This window comes from Schistocerca americana, chromosome 2, assembly GCF_021461395.2.
Source record: "Schistocerca americana isolate TAMUIC-IGC-003095 chromosome 2, iqSchAmer2.1, whole genome shotgun sequence".
Taxonomy (NCBI): Eukaryota; Metazoa; Arthropoda; class Insecta; order Orthoptera; family Acrididae; genus Schistocerca; species Schistocerca americana.
In genome coordinates, this window is record NC_060120.1 from 956,527,426 (window position 1) to 956,550,725 (window position 23,300).

At 44.2% G+C, this 23,300-nt stretch overlaps 1 protein-coding gene and 1 non-coding gene across 2 annotated transcripts in view; one reads left to right on the forward strand and one right to left on the reverse strand.

The window, feature by feature from the left end:
• LOC124596138 overlaps positions 1-23,091 on the reverse strand; it is a 257,058-nt gene extending 233,967 nt beyond the window's left edge. The window contains exon 1 of the mRNA XM_047135158.1: positions 22,986-23,091. Within this exon, the coding sequence (XP_046991114.1) occupies positions 22,986-23,040 (55 nt within the window). The 5' untranslated portion in view covers positions 23,041-23,091. The remainder of the gene's footprint in view (positions 1-22,985) is intronic.
• Trnas-cga lies at positions 537-611 on the forward strand. Its single transcript has one exon. It is a non-coding gene; the product is annotated as a tRNA-Ser (tRNA).
• Positions 23,092-23,300: the final 209 nt, after the last annotated feature.

The window sequence follows — 23,300 nt, forward strand, 5'->3', positions numbered from 1 at the left end:
TACTTATGGACAAAGCAGACAGTCATAATCAGCTGTCACGTTTCTCAGCGAAATTCTTTTTCTGTTTGCGTTGTTTGTGTTCACGGTCTACTATGCAATGTCTTTCAGACACGCAAGTATGACTGAAGGAAAGGACACTGCTGTGTTACAGCTGTATAAAATAGAAGAAATTTGAAACTTCCTGGCAGATTAAAACTGCGCGTCCGACCGAGACTCGAACTCGTGACCTTTGCCTTTCGTGGGCAAGTGCTTGGTAGAGCACTTGCCCGCGAAAAGCAAAGGTCCCGAGTTCGAGTCTCGGTCGGGCGCACAGTTTTAATCTGCCAGGAAGTTTCATATCAGCGCACACTCCGCTGCAGAGTGAAAATCTCATTCTGGAAACATCCCCCAGCCCGTGGCTAAGCCATGTCTCCGCAATATCCTTTCTTTTAGGAGTGATAGTTCTGCAAGGTTCGCAGGAGAGCTTCTGTAAAGTTTGGAAGGTAGGAGACGAGGTACTGGCAGAAGCAAAGCTGTGAGTACCGGGCGTGAGTCGTGCTTCGGTAGCTCAGTTGGTAGAGCACTTGCCCGCGAAAGGCAGAGGTCCCGAGTTCGAGTCTCGGTCGGGCGCACAATTTTAATCTGCCAGGGAGTTTCATATCAGCGCACACTCCGCTGCAGAGTGAAAATCTCATTCTAGAAAAAGTTTATTCGCACCTGCAAATGCGATGAGACTTCAGCTGTACATTTCAATGGCGACATTTATGCCAGACCGGGACACGAACCCGGATCTCCTGCTTTACGCGAACGGTCGCCTTAACCACTTTGGCTATCCGAGTACGCTTTCAGGAACGACACAAACCTTAGTATGTCGCCGTTCTGCAGGTGCACAAGTGGTGTGATATACACATCAGAAGAGATTTCTTCATCACTGTCGCGGCCTTTACCTAGGCATATAAATACTACACTGAAGCGGCAAAGAAATTGATATAGGCATACGTATTCAAATACAGAGATATGTAGACAAGCCGAATACGGCGCTGCCGTCGTCAACTTCTCAGAGGGAGACATCCAATTATTCGAAACCGAACCTTCTCACCCCACCACGTGTGTGTCTGGAGCAGTTGTTAGATCGGTTACTGCTGCTACAATGGCAGGTTATCAAGATTTAAAAGAGTTTGAACGTGGTGCTATAGTCGGCGCACAAGCGATGGCACATAACATCTCGACGAAGTGGGGATATCCCGTACGATCATCTCACGAGCGTACCATGGATATCAAGAATGCAGTCGGTAAAACATCAAATCTCCGACATCGCTGCGGCCGGAGAAAGATCATGCAAGAACGGGACCAACGACGACTGAAGACAATCGTTCAAAGTGACAGAAGAGCAATCTTTCCGCAACCTGCTGCCAGTTACAATGCTGGGCCGTCAACAAGTGTCGGCGTGAAAACCATTCAACGAAACATCATCGATATGGGCTTTCGGAGTCGAAGGCCCACTCGTGTACCCTTGATGACAGCACGACACAAAGCTTTACACCTCGCCTGGGCCCATCAACACCGATGTTGGACTGTTGATGACTGGAAATATGTTGCTGGTCGGACGAGTCTCGTTTCAAATTTTATCGATGTTATGGACGTGTACAGGTATGGAGACAATCTTGAAAATCCCTGGACCCTGCATGTCAGCAGGGGACTCTTCAAGCTGGTGGAGGCTCTGTAATGATGTGGGGCGTGTGCAACTGGAGTGATATGGGAACCCTAATACGTCGAGATACGGTTCTGATAGGTGACACGTACGTAAGCATCCTGTCTGATCACCTGCATCCGTTCATGTCCATTGTGCATTCCGACGGACTTGGGCAATTCCAGCAGGACAATGCGACATCCCATACGTCAAGAATTGCTACAGAGTGGCTCTAGGAACACTCTTCTGAGTTTAAACCCTTCAGCTGGCCACCAAACTCCCCAGACACCTATATTATTGAGCATGTCTGAGATGCCTTTCAACGTGCTGTTCGGAAGAGACCTCCATCCTCTCGTACTCTTATCGATTTATGGAGAGCCCTGCAGGATTCATGACGTCAGTTCCCTCCAGCACTACTTCACACATCAGTCAAGTCCATGCCACGTCATCTTGAGGCATTTCTGCTTGCTCACGGGGCACTACACGACATTAGAAACGTGTACCAGTTTCTTTGGCTTTTCAGTGCAGTTGCAGTGTCTGTGTTTAACGGTCTACTGTGCAACGTCCTATGTGGGAATCACAGCGATTGTGCGAGTGCAATACGTGGACGCACGGTGACATATGAAGATTTGGCTCGGTCCATGAAGCTTGCACAGATAACCGAATTGGTTAAGGCGACCGCTCGCACAAAGCGGAAAATTCAGATTCTAGTCACGTTCCAGCACAAATTTTCATAAGACGCCAATAAATTGTAAGGCAGCAATCTCAATGTACGAGCAGTCGCGAATACATTTCTTGTCAATCTTTTCCATTCGTTCTATGCGAAGTAAGTCCCAACGTCAGTCCGACTCTAGCTGCAGACTCAATGTGAACATTGTTTTATCAGATGGTGAAAAACTCTCCGGTTTCCAGTCTGATGACATTGTTAAATCACCGCGACGTTTCGACGGGTCTCATACCCATCGCCTTCGGTGAGTGTGACACTCGTCGAAACGTCGCGGTACTTCAACACTGCCAGCACGAGGGAAACACGGGAGATTTTCACCCACAGTATACGCCGACGGACGCTACATTCACATTAATTCATCAGCTGATCATTCACGCAAATTCACAGTTCCACAGCTAAATCAGTAATCGTGTGTAATATTCAATATTCGATTATCACTTTTCGTTACAAATAATCATACTCAAAATATTAACACGAATTCTTTAAACACGAATGGAAAAACTGGTAGAAGCCGACCTCGGGGAAGATCAGTTTGGATTCCGTAGAAATATTGGAACACGTGAGGCAATACTGACCCTACGACTTATCTTAGAAGCTAGATTAAGGAAAGGCAAACGTACGTTTCTAGCATTTGCAGACTTAGAGAAAGCTTTTGACACTGTTGACTGGAATACTCTCTTTCAAATTCTGAAGGTGGCAGGGGTAAAATACAGGGAGCGAAAGGCTATTTACAATTTCTACAGGAACCAGATGGCAGTTATAAGAGTGGAGGGACATGAAAGGGAAGCAGTGGTTGGGAAGGGAGTGAGACAGGGTTGTAGCCTATCCCCGATGTTATTCAATCTGTATACTGAGCAAGCAGTGAAGGAAACAAAAGAAAAATTTGGAGTAGGCATTAACATCCATGGAGAAGAAATAAAAACTTTGAGGTTTGCCGATGACATTGTAATTCTGTCAGAGACAGCAAAGGACTTGGAAGAGCAGTTGAACGGAATTGATAGTGTCATGAAAGTGGGATATAAGATGAACATCAACAAAAGCAAAACGAGTATAATGGAATGTAGTCGAATTAAGTCTGGTGATGCTGAGGGAATTAGATTAGGAAATGAGACACTTAAAGTAGTAAAGGAGTTTTGCTATTTGGGGAGCAAAATAACTGATGATGGTCGAAGTAGAGAGGATCTAAAATGTAAACTGGCAATGGCAAGGAAAGCGTTTCTGAAGTAGAGAAATTTGTTAACATCGAGTATAGATTTAAGTGTCAGGAAGTTGTTTCTGAAAGTATTTGTATGGAGTGTAGCCATGTATGGGAGTGAATCATGGACGAGAAATTGTTTGGACAAGAAGAGAATAGAAGCTTTCGAAATGTGGTGCTACAGAAGAATTCTGAAGATTAGATGGGTAGATCACATAACTAATGTGGAGGTACTGAATAGGATTGGGGAGACGAGAAGATTGTGGCACAACTTGACTAGAAGAAGGGATCGGTTGGTAGGACATGTTCTGAGGCATCAAGGGATCACCAATTTAGCGTTGGAGGGCAGCGTGGAGGGCAAAAATCCTAGAAGGAGACCAAGAGATGAATACACTAAGCATATTCAGAAGGATGTAGTTTGCAGTAGGTACTCGGATATGAAGAAGCTTGCACAGGATAGAGTAGCATGGAGAGCTATATCAAACCAGTCTCAGGACTGAAGACCACAACAACAACAACAATCATACTCAGTCACTGTGGTAGTACCTGGTGAATCTCAGGAGTACAGAGCTTATACTTTCACCACAGAAAACATGGAAAATCGACAGCTGAAACAAAATTCAAATTCTAAATGCACTATCACGCTTGGCAGGCCAATTAGTGCCGGTACGCTGTGACGAAGCTGTATAAGTCCGTGTTTCCTTAGCCGCGTGACATGGGCCCTCGCCCAATTGCCCCTCACCCAGTGTGGGCGCTCCCCCATGACAGCGATTAAGGAAACTGCCTGGCGCGTACTTCCGTACTGCGTGCAGAGTAAGTGATGGGGAATGAACGCCGCTCACGCAGGTTCGTCATGAAGATGCAGTGCTACACTGCACGACCACGATATTATTGCACATGATGCCCGATTGCCGTTACCAGAAACACGTGATTTCAGTAAACATGTACAGTCGTGACTGACGAAAGCGCATCGTTTCAAGGAATTGCGCAAATACACTGAGCTAACAAAAGTCGCGGGATAGTGGTATGAACATATGCACATGGCGGAAGTACCGCGTACACAAGGTATAAAAAGTCAGTACAATGGCGGAGCTGTCATTTTCACTCAGATGATTCATGTGAAAAGGTTTCCGACGTGAATATGACCGCACGACGGCAATTAACAGACTTTAAACGCGGAATGGCGGTTGGAGCTAGACGCATGGGACAGTCCATTTTGGGAATTGTAAGGGAATTCAATGTTCCGAGACACACAGTGTCAAGAGTGTGCCGAGAATACCAAATTTCAGGTATCACCTCTCACCACAGACAACATAGTGGGCGACGGCCTTCACTTAACGACCGAGAGCAGCAGTGGTTGCGTAGAGTTGTCAGTGCTATCAAACAAGCAAAACTGCGTGAGATAACAGCAGAAATCAATGTGGGAAGTACGGCAAACGTATCTGTTAGGAATGTGCGGCGAAATTTGGCGTGAATGGCCTACGGCAGCAGACGATCGATGGGAGTGCCTTTGCTAAGAGTACAGCATCGCCTGCAGCACCTCTCCTGGACGCCTGACCATATTGGTTGGACCCGAGACTACTGGAATACCGTAGCTTGTACAGATGAGTCCCAGTTCCAATTGGTAAGAGCTGATGATCCCAAGCTGGTGGTGGCTCCATAAGAGTGTGGGCTGTGTTTACGTGGAATAGACTCTGTCCTCTGGTCCAAGTGAACCGAGCATTGACCGAAAATGGTTATGTTGCGACTACTTGGAGACCGTCTGCAGCCACTCATGGTCTTCCTTGCAGGACAACGACGGAATTTTTATCGACGACAATGCGCCATGACACCGGGCCACAGTTATTCGCCATTGGTTTGAAGAGCATTCCGGACAATTCGAGCGAATGAGATGGCCACCCAGATCGCCCAACATGAATCCCATCGAACATTCATGGGACATAATCGAGGGGGTCAGTTCGTGCACAAAATCCTGCTCTGGCAACACTTCTGCAATTATTGACGGCTATAGAGGCAGCATGGCACTATATTTTTGCAAGGGTTCCGACGTTGAGATGCAGTACTACGCCGGCCGAAGTGGCCGCGCGGTTCTGGCGTTGCAGTCTGGAACCGCGAGACCGCTACGGTCGCAGGTTCGAAACCTGCCTCGGACATGGATGTGTGTGATGTCCTTAGGTTAGTTACGTTTAACTAGTTCTAAGTTCTAGGGGACTAATGACCTCAGCGGTTGAGTCCCATAGTGCTCAGAGCCATTTTTACAGTACTACGCCGGGCAAAAGGAGGTCCGACACGATATTAGGAGCTACCGCATGACTTTTCTCACCTCGGTATACTATCAAGCCGGCCGGGGTGGCCGAGCGGTTCTAGGTGCTACAGTCTGGAACCGCGCGACCGCTATGGTCGCAGGTTCGAATCCTGCCTCGGGCATGGATGTGTGTGATCTCCTTAGGTTTAAGTAGATCTAAGTTCTAGGGGACTGATGATCTCAGAAGTTAAGTCCCATAGTCCACAGAGCCATTTGTACTATCAACTTGTTCAGCGCGTCCACAATAAAAACCCACGCTAAGCCGACCGGAATGCCCTCGCTCCCAGGTACAGTAATAGCAACAGGTTTTTAACTGAATAGATTAAAGTTGTTGTAATGAAACCTGCGGTATCGGTTTCATGAGTATACGACTTATAACTGAGTAACTAAAGCGACTTGCAGTACTTGAAGTGTAAGTAACTGTGAGACGATGGTTCAAATGGCTCTGAGCACTATGGGACTTAAATTCTAAGGTCATCAGTCCCCTAGAACTTGAACTACTTAAACCTAACTAACCTAAGGACATCACACACATCCATGCCCGAGGCAGGATTCGAACGTGCGACCGTAGCAGCAGCGCGGTTCCGGACTGTAGAGCCTAGAACCGCTCGGCCACCACGGCCGGCAACTGTGAGATGACTGTAATCATTATGCAACAGAGGGAACGCTATTATGAAACTAGCTGAAAGACAGAAATTGTTAGACACGAGATATGGAACGAGGATAGTAGGTCTTAACAGGAAATATTGTTGAATGAATTTTGCAGATACGACTCCAGCCATTACCTCTTTCCTACTTTTCAAACTCCTCCGACGCTTCTTAAAAACTGGACATAATTGTCGGTTGACGAGTTACCGCGATCCTTGTTTGTAGGGAAGACACTAATTTTCCATCTGTCAATCGCTGTTTATTAACTCAGACTGAACGGTTTCGGACAGTGTCGTCCATCCTCAGCCTGTTAAAAAATATGAAATTAAATGACAGTTGGGTTCTGATCCTGTGTTTACAGTACTACAGAGCTAGAAAAAAAGGATTTTGGCTAATTACACTACGAACATTGTATATCATACCATTTGTCTTGCTTACAGAGACACTAGTCCTAACGGGACACTTTCAAATCCTGAAGTCAAACTTGTACGCTGTCGCTTTATATTAAAAATTAAAAGAAATTTGATTGATGTGTAAATGCAATTGAAAGAAATCATACACGAAACTTACATTACACAGCAACTCCTGCATTCTATACATATTTTATTAAAGGAAAAAAACTATAAAACTTTTAAAATGTGTCCTCTCCTCTTTTCGATTAAAGCATCGTATAATGCTGTGAGCAACTGTCTGACCAAAAGTAGCGCCCTCTGATTACTGATCACTCTGAACTGATCACTCTGTAACGATGTCGCCCGCGAAATACAGGACTATGTGTTGGAGTACCGGTAGTGTGCACAGTTGTCATGTATCATAAATTTTCTGAAGAAGTTTTAATTCAGATAACCGTATCTGCACTGCATGAGTGAGCTACTAGAGAAATGTACTTTTTAAGTTTGTGATTTAGTGCATCGGACATTTTCTGTGCGTTGCCCGGCTGCATTGCAGTCAGCCGAGAGGGGATCACGGAAACGTGTTGGCATCATTCTGTCATGAGAAGCTCCTCTGGCAAAGCTCCAAGCGCTTAACAAGGAAGGCCATCGGACTGAAACCCACACTCTGGTGCACCACTGCAGTTAAACGAACCGAGACGACGTTAATTCTCTGCCAGGCAGAAACAGAATGTCCAGCTGTCTCGCTGGGGCACTCTTGTTGATCTCAGTTAAACACGACCTATAAATAGCCAGGAATATGCCCATAACTCACTTAGGAAAATCACCCGCGGCAGTGCGTGTTGTGATTCGATGCGTCAGGTACTGTCTGTGTTGCAAAAACTGTGGTCACTATTTCTCTGTGTCCCCAGGAAACGAACACAAACTGCTTTGAAAGACTCTCACTCATCAAGGAATCGGAAAGCGTTGTTTCACGTACTCCGGGATATTTCAACATCAGTACATCGTTACTAATCTCAATACCGTTAAGAACATTGTGAGAATTGTGTTCGGACGTGAAGGTAGGGCACCTTCGAAGCATTTTCCTGGACAGGTCTAGGAAAATACGTTGAGTTCTCAACAGGTTAGCCAGTGTAGCTGTAAGTATCCTGTTTGTACGTTGGCAGCGCTATGGACTGTGTTAATATCGCTGACAGAGCAGTGCACCCTCGGCAAGAGATTCTGTGGTTGGACGGACTAGCAGTTAGCAAGTGGATAGGGAAGTGTATGGACATGATTTTCTTAGTGGAGACACTGTGTTGGCAGAAGGTGCATTGTAAAGTGAGATGAAATGATATGTTTATCAGAAAATACGCAAAGAAATATGTGAGGGTGAATGTATGGTTGACAATGTTGGATAGATGAATTATTAACAAATATATAGTTTTTAGAACTGGATGTCACACTAATAAGGTAAAATTTTCAAAATACATTGTTTGCTCTTCAACAAAATCTTCCTTTTTGCTAACCATATGCCTCCTAGTAGTTAAGAGTCTACAGTAGTTAGAATATTTTTTTAGCTGGCCGTTGTTGCTACTTGCTGTAACTGCTGTAGTTCGTGTTACGAAGATTTTCTGTGAGGTAAGTGACTTATGAAAAAGAATAGGTTTCCACTATCGGGATTCGTTACGGAAATGAGTTTAGGCAATTAACAGAGCTGGAGGTAGTTTCATATTTCTTTAATTTCATATTTTTTGTATCTGTATTATTATTAGTATTTCTTGCAATTCAGGGCTATTCTATTGTGTTAATTTTTGGAAGTCATGTTGTCAATGTACAGCAGTCAGATTGCGTTGGGCTTGTATATTTTGGGTAATAAATGAATAGGTTAAGTCTGAGTTGTCTCTGACGGGGAAAATTCTGTAGGTCAGTGTTTAATTAAAAAAAAATAATTAAAGAGTTACTTTCATAGCTAATAGCCACTAATCAAGAACATAAATTAATAATTTTTTACTTACCTGTGGAACTTCATAGTTCGTGCATAGCACGGTATTTTAATAAAAAGCAGTCCAGATTACAATAACTTCTTAATTTTTATTATGGTAGCCTGTTTCGGTCTATAACACCATTCTCGGACGAAAGGCTCCAAATGACTAATACCGACTGGTACTGTGAGCTGTTACTGACAGGTACCAGTGGGTACTACTGGGCAGCAGACTACTTACGCCATCTGAAGCCTTTGGTCCGAGGATGGCGTTATAAACCGAAACCGGTTATCATAATTACTAATAAAAAGGATTGCGATCTGGAATACTTTTTAGTAAAATAAAAATCTTGGATTCATTGTGCACCCGAATAATCTACCAGTGCAATTCCTGGTCTTGTATTCAGCCCTTCTGACAGTATGAAAGACACTGAAGCCAGCCAGTGCATCTTTCAGGAGCCGTGCACTTTTGGCTTTACGAAAGAAAATAAAGTAATGGAGATAGGCAAGTCGTTGCACAATAGGTGTATTGATGGTTCGTTGCTTTGAAAAATGAGTCGATTATCTGAAGAGAGAGACCTTGTTCAAATCATAAGATGCTCTCTAAGTAACGCTTACCACGTTGCGTGGACTTAAGTAGTATAATAATGAATACAAAGAATACATGCATTAATCGACCCAGCTACTTCTCACCATTATAAACACTACGTCCTAATTAAAAGACCAAGATCCTGATAGTAGTGTAAAGTCAGCACAAAACACACTAAATGAATACTGCTTTAAGGAAATACTGATGGCCCTACGTCTATCGCCACCTATGTCTATGCTCCTCAAGCCATGGAGTGAAGTGTGATAGAGGGTACATATTGTTAAAATATTCCAGGATATTATGTCGTGGTCGGATGAATTTCTCGTTAAAATCCACCGTATTCGACCCCCATGTGGAGAACATCTTGAACTGGGGTTGTACGAGGGGCGTTCAGTAAGTAAGGCAACCCATTTTTTATCGGCCAGTTTCGGTTGAAAAAATGCGGAATTTGTTGTGGGACATCATGGAATATTCCCACTTCAGTCTCTATAGTTTATGACGTTCCGACAGGTGGCAGCGCTATAAGTAGCCTTCAAAAGGGCGTTTGTAACGGAGGTGTGTTCCAATCAGAGGGATATCACTGAGTTTCTATTGGCGGAACCGAGAGCAACTATTCAAAGGCGTCTACAGAATATCTACGGAGACCCGGCAGTGAACAAAAGCACGGTGAGTCGTTGGACGAGGCGTCTGTCATCATCGCATCAAGGTCGCTCAAACCTGTCTCATCTCCCGCGTGCCGGCCGGCCGCACACAGCTGTGATTCCTGCAGTGTTGCAACATGAGAACACCCTCATTCGAGGTGATCGACGTATCACAATCAAACATATCGCTGCACAACTGGAGGTCTGTGTTGGTTGTGCTGACACACTAGTCCACCAGTTGGGGTACTCGAAGGTGTGTACCCCCTCAGTTCCTCGCCGACTAACAGAAGACCACAAAGAGCAACGATGGAACATCTGTGCGGAGTTGTCTGCGCCTCAAGAGGCTGATTGTGATAATTTTTTGTTGAAGATCGTCACAGGCGGTGAAACATGATTTCATCACTTCGAACTGGAAACAAAATGGCGGTCCATGGAGTGACGCCACATCACCTCTTCTCCGAATTACAAGTTCAATGCCGCACCTTCAGCCGGTAATATCACGGCGACGGCCCTCTGGTACTCTTTAGGTGTTACTCTGTTTAATGTAGTCCCTCATGGTACAACGATTAACTGTGATGTGCATCGTGCTACCCTCAGGAAATTAAAGAAATGATTTCAGAGTGCTCGTCGCCACAGAAACTTCTACTCACCGGCAACGCAAGGCCTTGCAGAAGTCTATGCACCCGAGAGGAGCTCGTAAAGCTTCTTTCGACATTTCTTCCTCATCTTCCGGATCTCGCACCTTCCGACTTCCATCTCTTTGGCTCGATGAAGGATGCACTCTGCAGGCAGGAGAATGATGGGGAGGTTATTGATGAAACATGACACTGGCTCCGACGTCGACCGTAGAATGGTACCACGCTGGTATACAAGCCCTCCTAGTAAGGTGGCGTAAGGTCCGCATGTTGAACGGAGATAATGTTAAAAAATAGGATTTTGTAGCCAAAAGAGTCATTAATACTATGGTCTATTGGCATCCTGAATAAAACCAACCTGCTTTAAGGAACAAAATGTGTTGCATTACGTACGAATGCCCCTTGTAGCTTTCTGGAAGGTCCGATGCGCATTTTGGCTCGCTACTGGTAGTAGGAGCATAATTAAACTTTCAATTAACTGCCGATATTTCGCTTATTCGTTTACTGATGCGGGGGAATAAAGACGTCATCATTGGAAACATCTCGAGCTGTAACATTAATCTATGGAAAATGTTGAATACCAGTAAGACTGCAGGTAGGTATCAGATGTCAGAGTCATCTCTCATTAGTAGTGCAGTTAAGCGCGGACGATGAGGCAGGACTAACGTCACGCTTCCTGCTGCACTGACGATCGCTGGAACAACTGATGGCCGTATCGCACGGCCGGGACGTGACATCCGCCGAAGCTCGACGAACGTCGTTCGCTGCGAGCAAAGCAGGTCACATTCGAGGCCCACGAGAAAGACAAAGTGTGGCGCGCACGTTACAGCACGTGACAGTGTAGGTCTTACGAGTGCCAGCAGCCATCTCCGGCGGGGAGTGAGTAACTATTTCAAACGAGTTTAATGATTATTAACAGTGCGTTTAAATCCATGCTAGTTGTCGATAGCGATTAGCGACTTTTTCAATTAAATACTGATTTCGCATGGGCCCTGCACGGAGCCGAAAGTTCCCGAAGAGTAGCGGACAAGCCTATTAGTGTGACGTCACAAGCTCGTTCCAGGGCCATTACATCACGTGGACCCCGCTCAGACCACTCCAGTTCTCCGTCTGGTAAGGCTGCTCGAAGTGGCAAACTACGATCTTGCGCTTACCACATGTGAACAAGGGATGTAAATCAACATACAGGATGTTCAATTTATCTGAAGACATTGAAATATATCGAAAACAACTTATCGGATCCGAAAAAAATGATAAAATCTTTTTATTTGTCTCGGAGCGGGACATTTAGCCATACCAAGCTAGATACGCTACGCCATCCCTCATGTGGGGGTTAGGGGCCACTTTATAATCTCACACGGTAACTCCCATTTCTCATTGCAGATTCAGATTTTACGAAAGAAAACATAAGTTTTGTCTTAAACATTTTTTTGTTTCGTGACACATAGCGCTGTAATCGGAAAAATTAAAATGGATACAAAACCTTGTTTCAATACGTTATCGAATGACACTTGAATTAACTTCCCCTAGCTTCACGATGTGAGGGTGGGACAGGAAATTATTTCATAATTTTTAATGGGACTGTAACGTCAGTTATGATAAGTCGTAATTTGTCTCACGGCCGCATTGGTGCGTCGAGCAATCCCCTTTTCGTTTCGTAGGAGGAATATAACATTGAGAACGGGATTTCCAATTAAAAGTTATGAAACAACTGTCTGTCTTATTCTCGCAGCGTGGAGATGAGGCGTTAAATCAAGTGTCATTGGAAAGCATTTTGAAACATACAATTTTCTACCTATTTTGATCTTTTCAAGTACAGCATCATGTCTCGCGAAACGAAAAAAAATATGTTTCAGATAAAACTGATGTATTTGTTTCCGTATAATCCAAATCTGCAGCGAAAAATGTGGGTTACCATTCAAGATTTCAAAATTTCTCCCCCCCCCCCCCCCCCCCCCCCCATCCACCACCCGTCCCCAAACACGGGTTGGAGTAGGAAATTCCAGTTTCGTATCATTGGATGTCTCCCTTTGAGACGTCCAAATTTTAATTATAAACGGAATTATAAATTTTTTGGATCCATCGTGTCGTTTTCAAGATATTTCAGTGTCTTCAGACAAATGGAACACACTGTATACACTGCCGAAAGAAAATAAAAAAATGAAAATAAAATAAAATAAGATGTGAACCACCCAGAAGGGACGGAGGAAAGGAAATGAAACTTTACGAGCTGAGGAGGTATGCGATGTTATTTCAGTGATTAAAATATAGTGAAATTTAAAAAGAACTCTGCAGTATGAACTCATTTATCAGTATGACGTGGCACCTCAATGCCTGGATGCATGAAATGATTCTGTTCTGAGACAAGCTGGTCTACAACTAATGTAACAAGGCCTTGTTGTCGTCCATTCTAGCACTTCGATGCAACTGACAACCAAGCTGGTCTCTCACATGTTGTGCAGGGGATAGATTTGAGAATCTTCCTGCCACAGGAGTACAATATCATCCAGACAGTTCAAACACGTGTAGACGAGTATTGTCCCGTTGAAAAATAGCACCATGCTACTGTCTCACGAGAGGTAGTGCGTGACGACGCAAGATGTCCGTCACGTGCCGTTGTGGCATCTGTGTTCCTCCAATCACCACCAGCCGTGATCTGGAGTCATATCCTCTGGATCCCAAGGTGCCTGGAGCAACAGCGCTGTGCCTCTCCCAAACTTTGGAAGAATGAGACCTCTGCCCAGAGCTCCGCCATAGTCGCCCACGACGGCCATCTGGGGTAATGTAGAACCTCGATTCATCGCTGAACACGGTGCGACACCATTCATGAGAAGATCATGTTTCCCGATACGGTAGCGCTCCAGTCCTAGCCGTTTGCGTTGTGGTATTGACGGCAGCCTACGCATGTGGGGGTAATTCTCCAGGCCGTCTGCTGCTAGTCTCCAGCCAAGGGTGTGGGGTGACAAAGGATGTAGTAGGGAGTACTTGTTCTGGGAGGGCAGGCGCAGGTGTGAAGGAGCCAGACATGGCCGACTGGAATCTTGACGACAAGTATGACTGCCCTCATGTTGCCATGTAGTCCGGCATCGGGTCACTGTCACATCCGACTCCCCCACAATCGTGGCAATTCCTGATTCGACCAACCAGCCAAATGGAAATCCTCAATGAAGCCTCTTTCAAACTCTTTCAGATATATCATATCAGTAAGCGACATGTCTGTGTCATCCATAGTGATAATCAACATTTGACGTTTATATACCCCTTAGACCCTACCACGGCCGGTAATGACACTAAAAACGATGAAAAAATGCTGTCTTCTGGCCATCCTACCTGTTACAGAGAACTGCAACTCAGATGATACACCCGACGATGGCATGTATGTGTACGAGGTTATATTGACATTCTGCCATGTCTTCAGGTTGCTTTAATATTTTTTTTTTTTTTTTTTTTTTTTTTTTTTTTTTTTTTTTTTTGTGGGCGGTATTTAGTAAGCGAAAGTGTTGTTTGTCCGTTCCAGGTCAGAGGGGTATATACATATGCGATGGAGAGGTGCACGTGTCAGTTTACATTTGGAAGTCGATTAGAGCGGATCGAGGAAAAATTAAACCGTCAGAACGTGAAAAAGATTCAAGTGAAAGTTGATGTGGAGATCTTGCCAGCGGTGAAAAGAAAAGAAAGAAACAGAAACAACTAAGAAAAAATGAAACTGCTGAAAAGCCAGAATCATTTTTTTATCATTTTAATTTGCGGCTCTTTGTGTTGGCGTTGTTTGCCGTTAGAATTGTTGGATGTGAGGTCCGCCAGTTATGCAAAACACCGTTTTTTCTCAGCACCCAAACATGTTTCGGCTCCACTGTGCCATCATCAGTGGGTTTTCGTTTTTATTTATTCTGTAATTTTTAACTTCACAGCGAAAGAGAATGAATAGACTGGGAGAAAACTTAAAAGATGAACAACGAGATGAAATTACAGAGGAGGTTCGAGTGCTACACTCAGCAGGTAGCCATGGAGAAACTGCCGAAGAAATCAGATTACGAACTGAACCAAGTAGAATTGCAATGAGTTTAGTTCGTGGAGGATAACGACCGCAAGCACATGAACAAAACATTAGTGTATGGGGAGCGCAAAGAAAAGTAAGTAGATATTACAACTTGGCAGGTAAAAAATTCCGTTACAACAAGGCTAAAGATTACAAAAAACAGTTTTTCATTGGTAAAATAGATCAAGTATATCACTTCTGCGATGTCAAGAAATTTAGTAGAGAAATAGAAGGAATGTGTTGTGTGAGTGGCAAAATTTTGTTAGAACTATTGGAAGTTCTGTTGAATACTTAAGTGGGTTTAAGAGTACTGAACAGTATTTTTGAGCATTCGACATGGTTTTGAAAGTGAAATACTAATTTGCTAACGATTTTTAGTGTGTTCAGTTTTACGATGTTTTCGAATGTTCTAAGATGATCTGGAACGTTCTCACAAAACAAAATAAATACCGGGTGAGGTGAGTCTCACGTAGTTAAAAAAGGTCTTACTTTCTATGGCAGGAAAAGACAGTCATAAAACATAAGAATTCCACGAACTGCTGTCGCTGTTTTCTGTGGAACCAATACGCACCTTCTCCATATGTCCATCTTGCGACATATCATGGGATAAAAGCTTTTACTATAACTTTATATAGCACGCATGACACGTTCAACAATATACGTCCTACTTCATTAGCAATCGATTACTATCTTCAGGCCCCTTCTGAGATTCACAGCTTTTTAAACTTGATTGCCTCCACCTATCAGAATACCGATGTTCAGACATTCGGTGTGCCGTACTGGGTAATGGGGCAAGTCTGCGAATTCACAATGAACAACATCATAGTAATGGGGAAGACGGCGGCAGTCAACGTTAACAAGCAGTACATTGCAGAATGTTCCTAAAATAATGTAATGTGACACTGAAATCAGTTCCAAATAAAATAAGAACTATAAATACAACTGAAAGTGTCAACCGTAGTACATAAAAATAATGCACTATAGTCATGCCATGAGATATCCGCGAGTAGTGAAGTCCTTGTGGCCATCTCTTTGGTAGTTCAGGCTGACTTACGAAAAAAACTGCTGGAACTTCTCCTGTCATGGGTATAGTACCACTGTAAAGTTTGAAATGTAAATGATACAATTCTCTCTCTCTCTCTCTCTCTCTCTCTCACACACACACACACACACACACACACTACCACATTTTTAAAAAAAATTTCTCTTGCACTCGACATTGAGGTACTCGTAACCTCATGGCCGCAGAATTTCGTAATTTACAATTCACAGCACTATTGAATAGCCTCCCCACTTAGAACCCAGCGCCTGTTTGTGCCATAGTTGGAGGTGCACTTATCTGCTAGTCATGCGGATGCAGTGCCACGCCAAGATGAGGTGTGCCCATGAGGTACAGCAGTGGGCAGTCTGATGAAGGAACTGTAATGACAGTTACATCTTGGAGCTAGCACCTGAGTCCACGGATTGTGGCGGGCAAGTCGTTGGTGGTACACTGGGGACATGCATGGCACACTGGCTGAGCTTGTTTATTGAGTTGGCCTTACTGGCCGAGGGTGTCGCCAGTGTCGATGCAGCTCCCTGTGGACTGGGAACATACAGGCCACTGTCGCCACGATATTGACGGCCACAGTGGAGCACAGAGAGTTCGGAACGGCCAGCGACAGAGAATACTACTAGCGACTGGGAGTATGGGAAGAGGCGAAGCATGTAGCGTGGCAGCCGGGTGGACAGACAGCTGTGGCTGGTGGTGCCCCGCTGTCAGCTTGAGGCATTGTTTCAGATAGAGCAGCGGAAGGTGCTTAGCTTTGCGGTTCCTGGGAACCCAGCAAAGCTAGGTGTGAAGAGTTGGTCGCTGTGGCGTGTTATCGGTTCAAATGGTTCAAATGGCTCTGAGCACTATGGGACTCAACTGCTGCGGTCATTAGTCCCCTAGAACTTAGAACTAGTTAAACCTAACTAACCTAAGGACATCACAAACATCCATGCCCGAGGCAGGATTCGAACCCGCGACCGTAGCGGTCTTGCGGTTCCAGACTGCAGCGCCTTTAACCGCACGGCCACTTCGGCCGGCCGTGTTATCGGATACGACAGAGGAGACTGAATGTGGCGTGACCTGTGCTTAGCCTGTAGTACATATGACCGAGTCAGGGCTGGCCTACCGAAATCACCTATTTGTTATATTTCAGAAACACTACGAGGCTGCTTTCAGTCTCCTGTATTTAGCCGAAGTAGTTCTACTTGATCGAAGTGACTCTAGTGAGATTTTACTTACTGGTGCTGCTGTATTCCATGGTTTTATTGTTTTTATCTTTTGTGTACTTCAGGGTGTACATATAGCTGGTTTTATTGTGAATTTTGTCTGTCTTGTATTAATTGTTTAGTACTAAATAAAGCGTCAGATTTGGTTTGGTAAAGTTAAGTATTTAGTTCTGGGACACGACCTCGTACTGAGTATTCTCGTAGTCTCCTTTTACTTTTTGTTGTTGTCTTTGTATATTAATTCATGCCCCTTTTTTTGTAAAGCTAAATCAATCCAGAGGAGCTAATTATTTGATACTCTGTTGTATTATATCAGGTAATAGTTTTTTGTTATTTGTTATATTAATCTGAGCCCCTTTATTGTAAAGTGTTTGTTTCTAACGTGGCAAGTTTTATGCATTGTATTGCCTTGTATTTGGTCTTAAGTGATATTTTGTTAATCTCAGTACTGAGTTCTCTGGGTTTTTTTATTATTTTGTGTGATCTCTGGGCTTTTTTCACTTATTAATAAACTGAATTACACTTCGTTAAGAGCTTACACCCACACGAACCACAGAAACTTTGCACTCCTACCGTTTCCTGAACCACGAGCCCTTCTTAACAAGCACAATCTCCTTCTCCTTTTCTTTTCCAGGTTCTCGATGGAGTTGGCATTGTTACAAGGCTTGTGGCAATATTACTGGTAATTGGTGTCTGCATGTACCCCTGAAGCCACTTGACCAGTAGAATGTTATGGGTTAAATCCCAAACTGAGCGAATCACTCGGCCACACACACTTTCGTCATTCCGTGTTTTACAGGGTGCTTCTAAATAGTATGGTAAGTGGTATTCGTTTAAAAAATCTGATGATAAGAAAAATTTCTGAGCAAGGTAGGGCAGTGGTTAGCACAATGGAGTCGCATTTGGAACGACAAAGGTTCAAATCCCGGTCCGGCCACCCAGGTTTAGGTTTTTCGTGATTTCCCTAAATCGCTCCAGGCAAATGTCAAGATGGTTCCAATGACCGCAGTGTCGACGGGATGTTAAACTGCAATCTTCATTGCCGGTCGGAGTGGCCGTGCGGTTCTAGGCACTACAGTCTGGAACCGAGCAACCGCTACGGTCGCAGGTTCGAATCCTGCCTCGGGCATGTATGTGTGTGATGTCCTTAGGTTAGTTGGGTTTAATTAGTTATACGTTCTAGGCGACTGATGACCTGAGAAGTTAAGTCGCATAGTGCTCAGAGCCATTTGAACCATTTGCAATCTTCATTCACACATTTTATGCGAAGAAAATACCGTTATGAGCAACGTATTTTGTGTACGTGGCGTCCCATAGCTTATAAGCATTTGAAAAAATGGTAACGAATACAGGCAGAAGTTGATACGAGTTAATAAGGGGAAAATCAGGACGGAGTGAATCGTGAATTGGAGTTGTGTTGGGGATAGAGATCTACTAGGCCAATCTATGCAGCTGTGTTAGCTGTACTGCCAAGGTGACGCAGTAGATAGCACATCTGCCTCGTGAGGAGGAGACCTGGTTTCGAATCCCAGCATTTGTACAAATTTTAATCCTGTGCTTCCACCTGTATTCATTATCATAGATAAAGCTGAGACTTAATACGTCTCTGCAACACATAACTTCTTCTGATTAACATATCATCTCAGCCTGATGTACAGGCAGGATTATCCTCTTTTGGTTCAATGGTAAGGAGCTATTCCAGTGTTAGAAGGCCTCTGCAAAACTGATATGAGTTAAGAAGGGGAACATCAGGATGGACTGAGGCGTGGAGTCTGTATTAGAGAGGGAGACGTATTAAGGCAATCCATACAGCTGTGGTAGCAGCTGTTTCAGGGTGACGCAACGGTTAGTGCATCTGCTAAGTTGGTACAAGATCCAGTGTCGAAACCCGGTCTTGATACAAGTTTTAATTCAGTGTTTCAGCCTGTATTCATTATCATGGATAAAGTTGAAACTCAGAACGTCTCTGAAATATGGTGTAAAGATCCGGAGGCCTAGTTCTGTTAAACCTTGATGACATGAGAGCTTCACAAAATGGTTGCGATCGTGAAAGTTTTGGAGACGCACACTGAAAAAGCCCAGTAACGATATAGACCTCGTGTCGTGTTCTCATTCACTGCGTTTAGTCATCAGTGATCACTAAGCTATAACAGACGATGTACATCTACGTACACTCACTAAAGAGGAAACAGATGTAAAAATTATGTGGAACAATGTTACTGTCGGTTTATGTCCGTTTTCTTCATCAATACGCCAGTAATCCAAACACAGACAATCCATTAGCAACATTTCATTCATGAAGTGATTCCGTTTTCAGGATGAAGTTTGCTGTTCTCTTGTCCAAAGTACCTTTAATGATACCGCTGTCAAAGGATGTATGGCGATCCGGGAGCCTACAGTCCAAGTAATACGCGTGCGCTGAGTACACAGGACTTCACGGCGGTTATAACTGGTAGGATATGGTTGGGATAACTTCCTGCATCCACCATTAAAATGAAACTACGCGAATATTATGCGCAACTGAAGCGCGTCTTGCGTCTATGGAATCTCTGTATTTTGAAAACAAAATGTTTGTTAAGTGTAAAACAGACATATCATTAACAGAATTCGAGACTGAAAGTGTAATTATTTTCTTGGGAATTACTTGCCATGAAGATAAAGAACTGAGCATTACTTCGGTTTATCTGCAATGTAAGTACAGTAAAAATTGCAAATAAACAACGGAAAAAAGTTTCTGCATTGGGACTCGACTCTCAGACCCTCCCTGCCGGCCGGAGTGGCCAAGCGGTTCTAGGCGCTACAGTCTGGAGCCGCGCGACCGCTACGGTCGCAGGTTCGAATCCTCCCTCGGGCATGGTTGTGTGTGTTGTCCTTAGGTTAGTTAGGTTTAAGTAGTTCTAAGTTCTAGGGGACTGATGACCTCAGCAGTTAAGTCCCATAGTGCTCAGACCTATTTGAACCAAACCCTCCGATGTAAATAGCTAATGTATGAACCGACCCACACAAACACTCAAAAAGCTTCACCTTGTATCATATACCATAAATCAGTGATTACGAGTAGGCGTGGTTCTCTTGTGAATGATACGGTGATCAAAAGTAAACAAAAAACAATTGCGCTTCACAATTCCCTCCGCCAAGGTGGTTCAAATGGCTCTGAGCACTATGGGACTTAACATCGGAGGTCATCAGTCCCCTAGAACTTAGAACTACTTAAACCTAACTAACCTAAGGACATCACACACATCCAAGCCCGAGGCAGGATTCGAATCTGCGACCGTGGCAGTCGCGCGGTCCCGGACTGAAGCGCCTATAACCGCTCGGTCACCGCGGCTGGCTCTCTGCCAAGAGTGAGATACGTTAACCGGCAACATCTTCAGTGTGTAGTGGTGTAGAATGTGCTTCTTTCGATGGAAATATACTTTCGATAAATGCAGTCCTAGAACAAACAGTAGAAGTGAGTTTATACTAGGAATCTGCTGGTCAAACCAAAGGCCACAGATAAGAACGCTTCGTTGCGATTAGACGGGTGGGAAACGTGGTTACCAACGGACTCCACAACAATGGAAGAGCATGATTTGAACTGACAGACTATGATACCGACTTTGACTGTCTGTTAGACGCATATGGTCCCACTGAATGTGAAGTAAGTACCACAGGACATTGCTCCCACTGCAAAATTTAACAGACATCATAGGAAGGACGTATATTTTGTGATTTGGTCTCGATCCATTTCTCGATCCATCAGTATTAGCCCTTCTAAACTTCAGTTACGAAGCCTACCAGGACTCAGTGGATAACTATTTGGCTCCAGTACTGGGCCAACAATTACGAACCAGAACTTTCCATTTTTACCTTGACTGTTCAGTAATGCAAGGGAGACTTTTAAACTCTATAATTAGCCAAGTTAGCCCTCAAAACGAGTGCAGCACATTTCGCAGCTTTGCGGGAGCAACAGAAGAGAACATCGGGTTACGTGTGCCGCAACACTGTAGATAGTCCCTCGGCGTGGCATTTGTAGACGCTGTCGTAGTAAGATAAGGGTAGCTGTACGTCGTATGACATTGCGACCTCTCTAAGTAAGCAACTTGCTTCCAAACTCTGACTTTTAATTGAAATATAGTGTACATCGAATGTGGCGATGTACCTTCATGTAAAATTCTGAATGCTGCAATTCAGCAAATACTAATAGGAAATACACTTGCTGGAGGTAACTTCGCGAATAGGTCGCAGGAAACCCACAAAGCGTGGAAAACTATTATTCCTGCATAAATAGAGCAAATACAGAGATAAAGTGTAGTAGTATTCACGGTACGCAAAAGTGACAGCTATTTTCTGTATAGTTACTATAATGAGTGATCATAAAGTTTACGTTTGACAGCGTTGCTGCAGCTTACATGCAACCCAGGGCGACTGATGCGGCTATGTTGCACCGACATGCAGTCAAGGGATAGTGTGGCCTTCGAACGATACTAAATTTCGTGTCTTCTAAAATACTGAAGCAAGTATATGGAAGCACTTTTCAAAAGATTCTTTGAGACTTATGAAAGGAGGAGCACAATTAAATGACACTTCTGAATGTTGGCAGTGAATGTTCTTGAAGAAATTGTGAATGATCCGGATGTGAGGATCAGTTCTTCTGCCATATGCTGTTTCAGACGAGCTAGTCTTTGTTTACACAACAACAGAGCTGAAACTGCAGTGTTTCAGCAATGGGCACCTTCACATTTAGCAAAATTACTGGCTGTTTTGTAGTAAAACGTTTCATTTCAAATGCTAACAAACGTTGCATTTCAAATTCAAAGACCACCGAGATGTCGAAGAAGGATGTACGTCGGACCACACAAAAATTATTGATTCCATATATCGGTAGACAAAAAAGTTGCCAGCATGGAGCATACTGAAAAATACTCATGTTTTGTGTATTACCACACTTCGGAAATCTGTCTTTATACGCCATCACTGCTTTCTAAAATATTTAACGGTAACAGTCTAGGTGGCTCACCAAATGTACAGGGGAAAACTATTCGTTTATGAGGGAAAAACATTAGGTAAGAAGTTTAAACTGCATCAGAATAAAAGGAAAAGTAAGACATATTTTCAGTAGCTGGCGCACAACAGACCGTACTTACACATCGGAAATTATATTATTGCTACCAGTTTTGGTGATCAGAAACCATGATCAGGCACAGGAAATTTTTCAGTCACTGTATAAATGTGGATTCATACACGTTCAGCCTCGCTCTGTCATGCGTCAGAAACTGACACTGAACGTGACGATTACAATGTTAACACACTGAATCTTCTGCACAAATTTTCTCTGGCTTAAGTTGCTTTTTGAAAATTTTCGAAATTGGCAGCAGTAACGAATGTTTTCCAGAGCAGCACATAATTGTACAATATGATTTTTTATGTGAAATGTTAGACTTAAACTTAACGGTTAAAACTATCTACATTTACAGTGTTTTCATCATACCAGTGTACGTTTCGAAGTCACAGTTTCATCGTCAGGACTTCAGTTTACATATAAGGATATCAACACGCCAGGTACGCGTAGCTGAGCATTCATAAATGCAGTTTGCGAAATGGTGGGAATTATATACCCTACAACAATTTCGCAAATTGTATTTAAAAATGCACTACAGATCCCATATGAGAGTACATGTATCTGGCGTGTTGACATTCCTATATAGAAATAGAAGTCCAGACAATGAAGCTGGGTACCCTGGCATGGTAAAAACAATGATAATGTAGATGGTTTTAATTATCGGCTTTATCATTAATTTTATGCTCTCGGTTTGTTAAGAATAGCCGCTGTATCCATGACATCTGAAGGGCAAGAGGAAGCAAGAACGTAATTTTGAGGAGTAGCAAGCTATGAGGTGGGCAGCTCGGTGGGACAGTGAGGCGAGGCAGGTGTTGTTACCTGTGGGAGCTAGTGCGGCGCACACGAGGACGGCAGCGAAGACGGCGCGCAGCATGCTGGCGGGGGCAGCTGCTGGCGTGCGGAGGCGGCGGCGGCGGCAGCGGCAGCGGCGGGCGGCCGAGTGAGGCGGCCGGGGGCAGAGGCGCCGGGCGCCGCCCCCACCACGACACGCCACCGGCTGCGCGCGCAGCCTGCCGGCGCACCGCCCGAGTTATTGCCGCTCGCCTTACCCCCGCCCGGCGACCAACAAAACAAAAGCGCAGCAGACACACGCACCTGCGACGTGCTTGGACGAGCGCGCCGACTGAAGCCAGT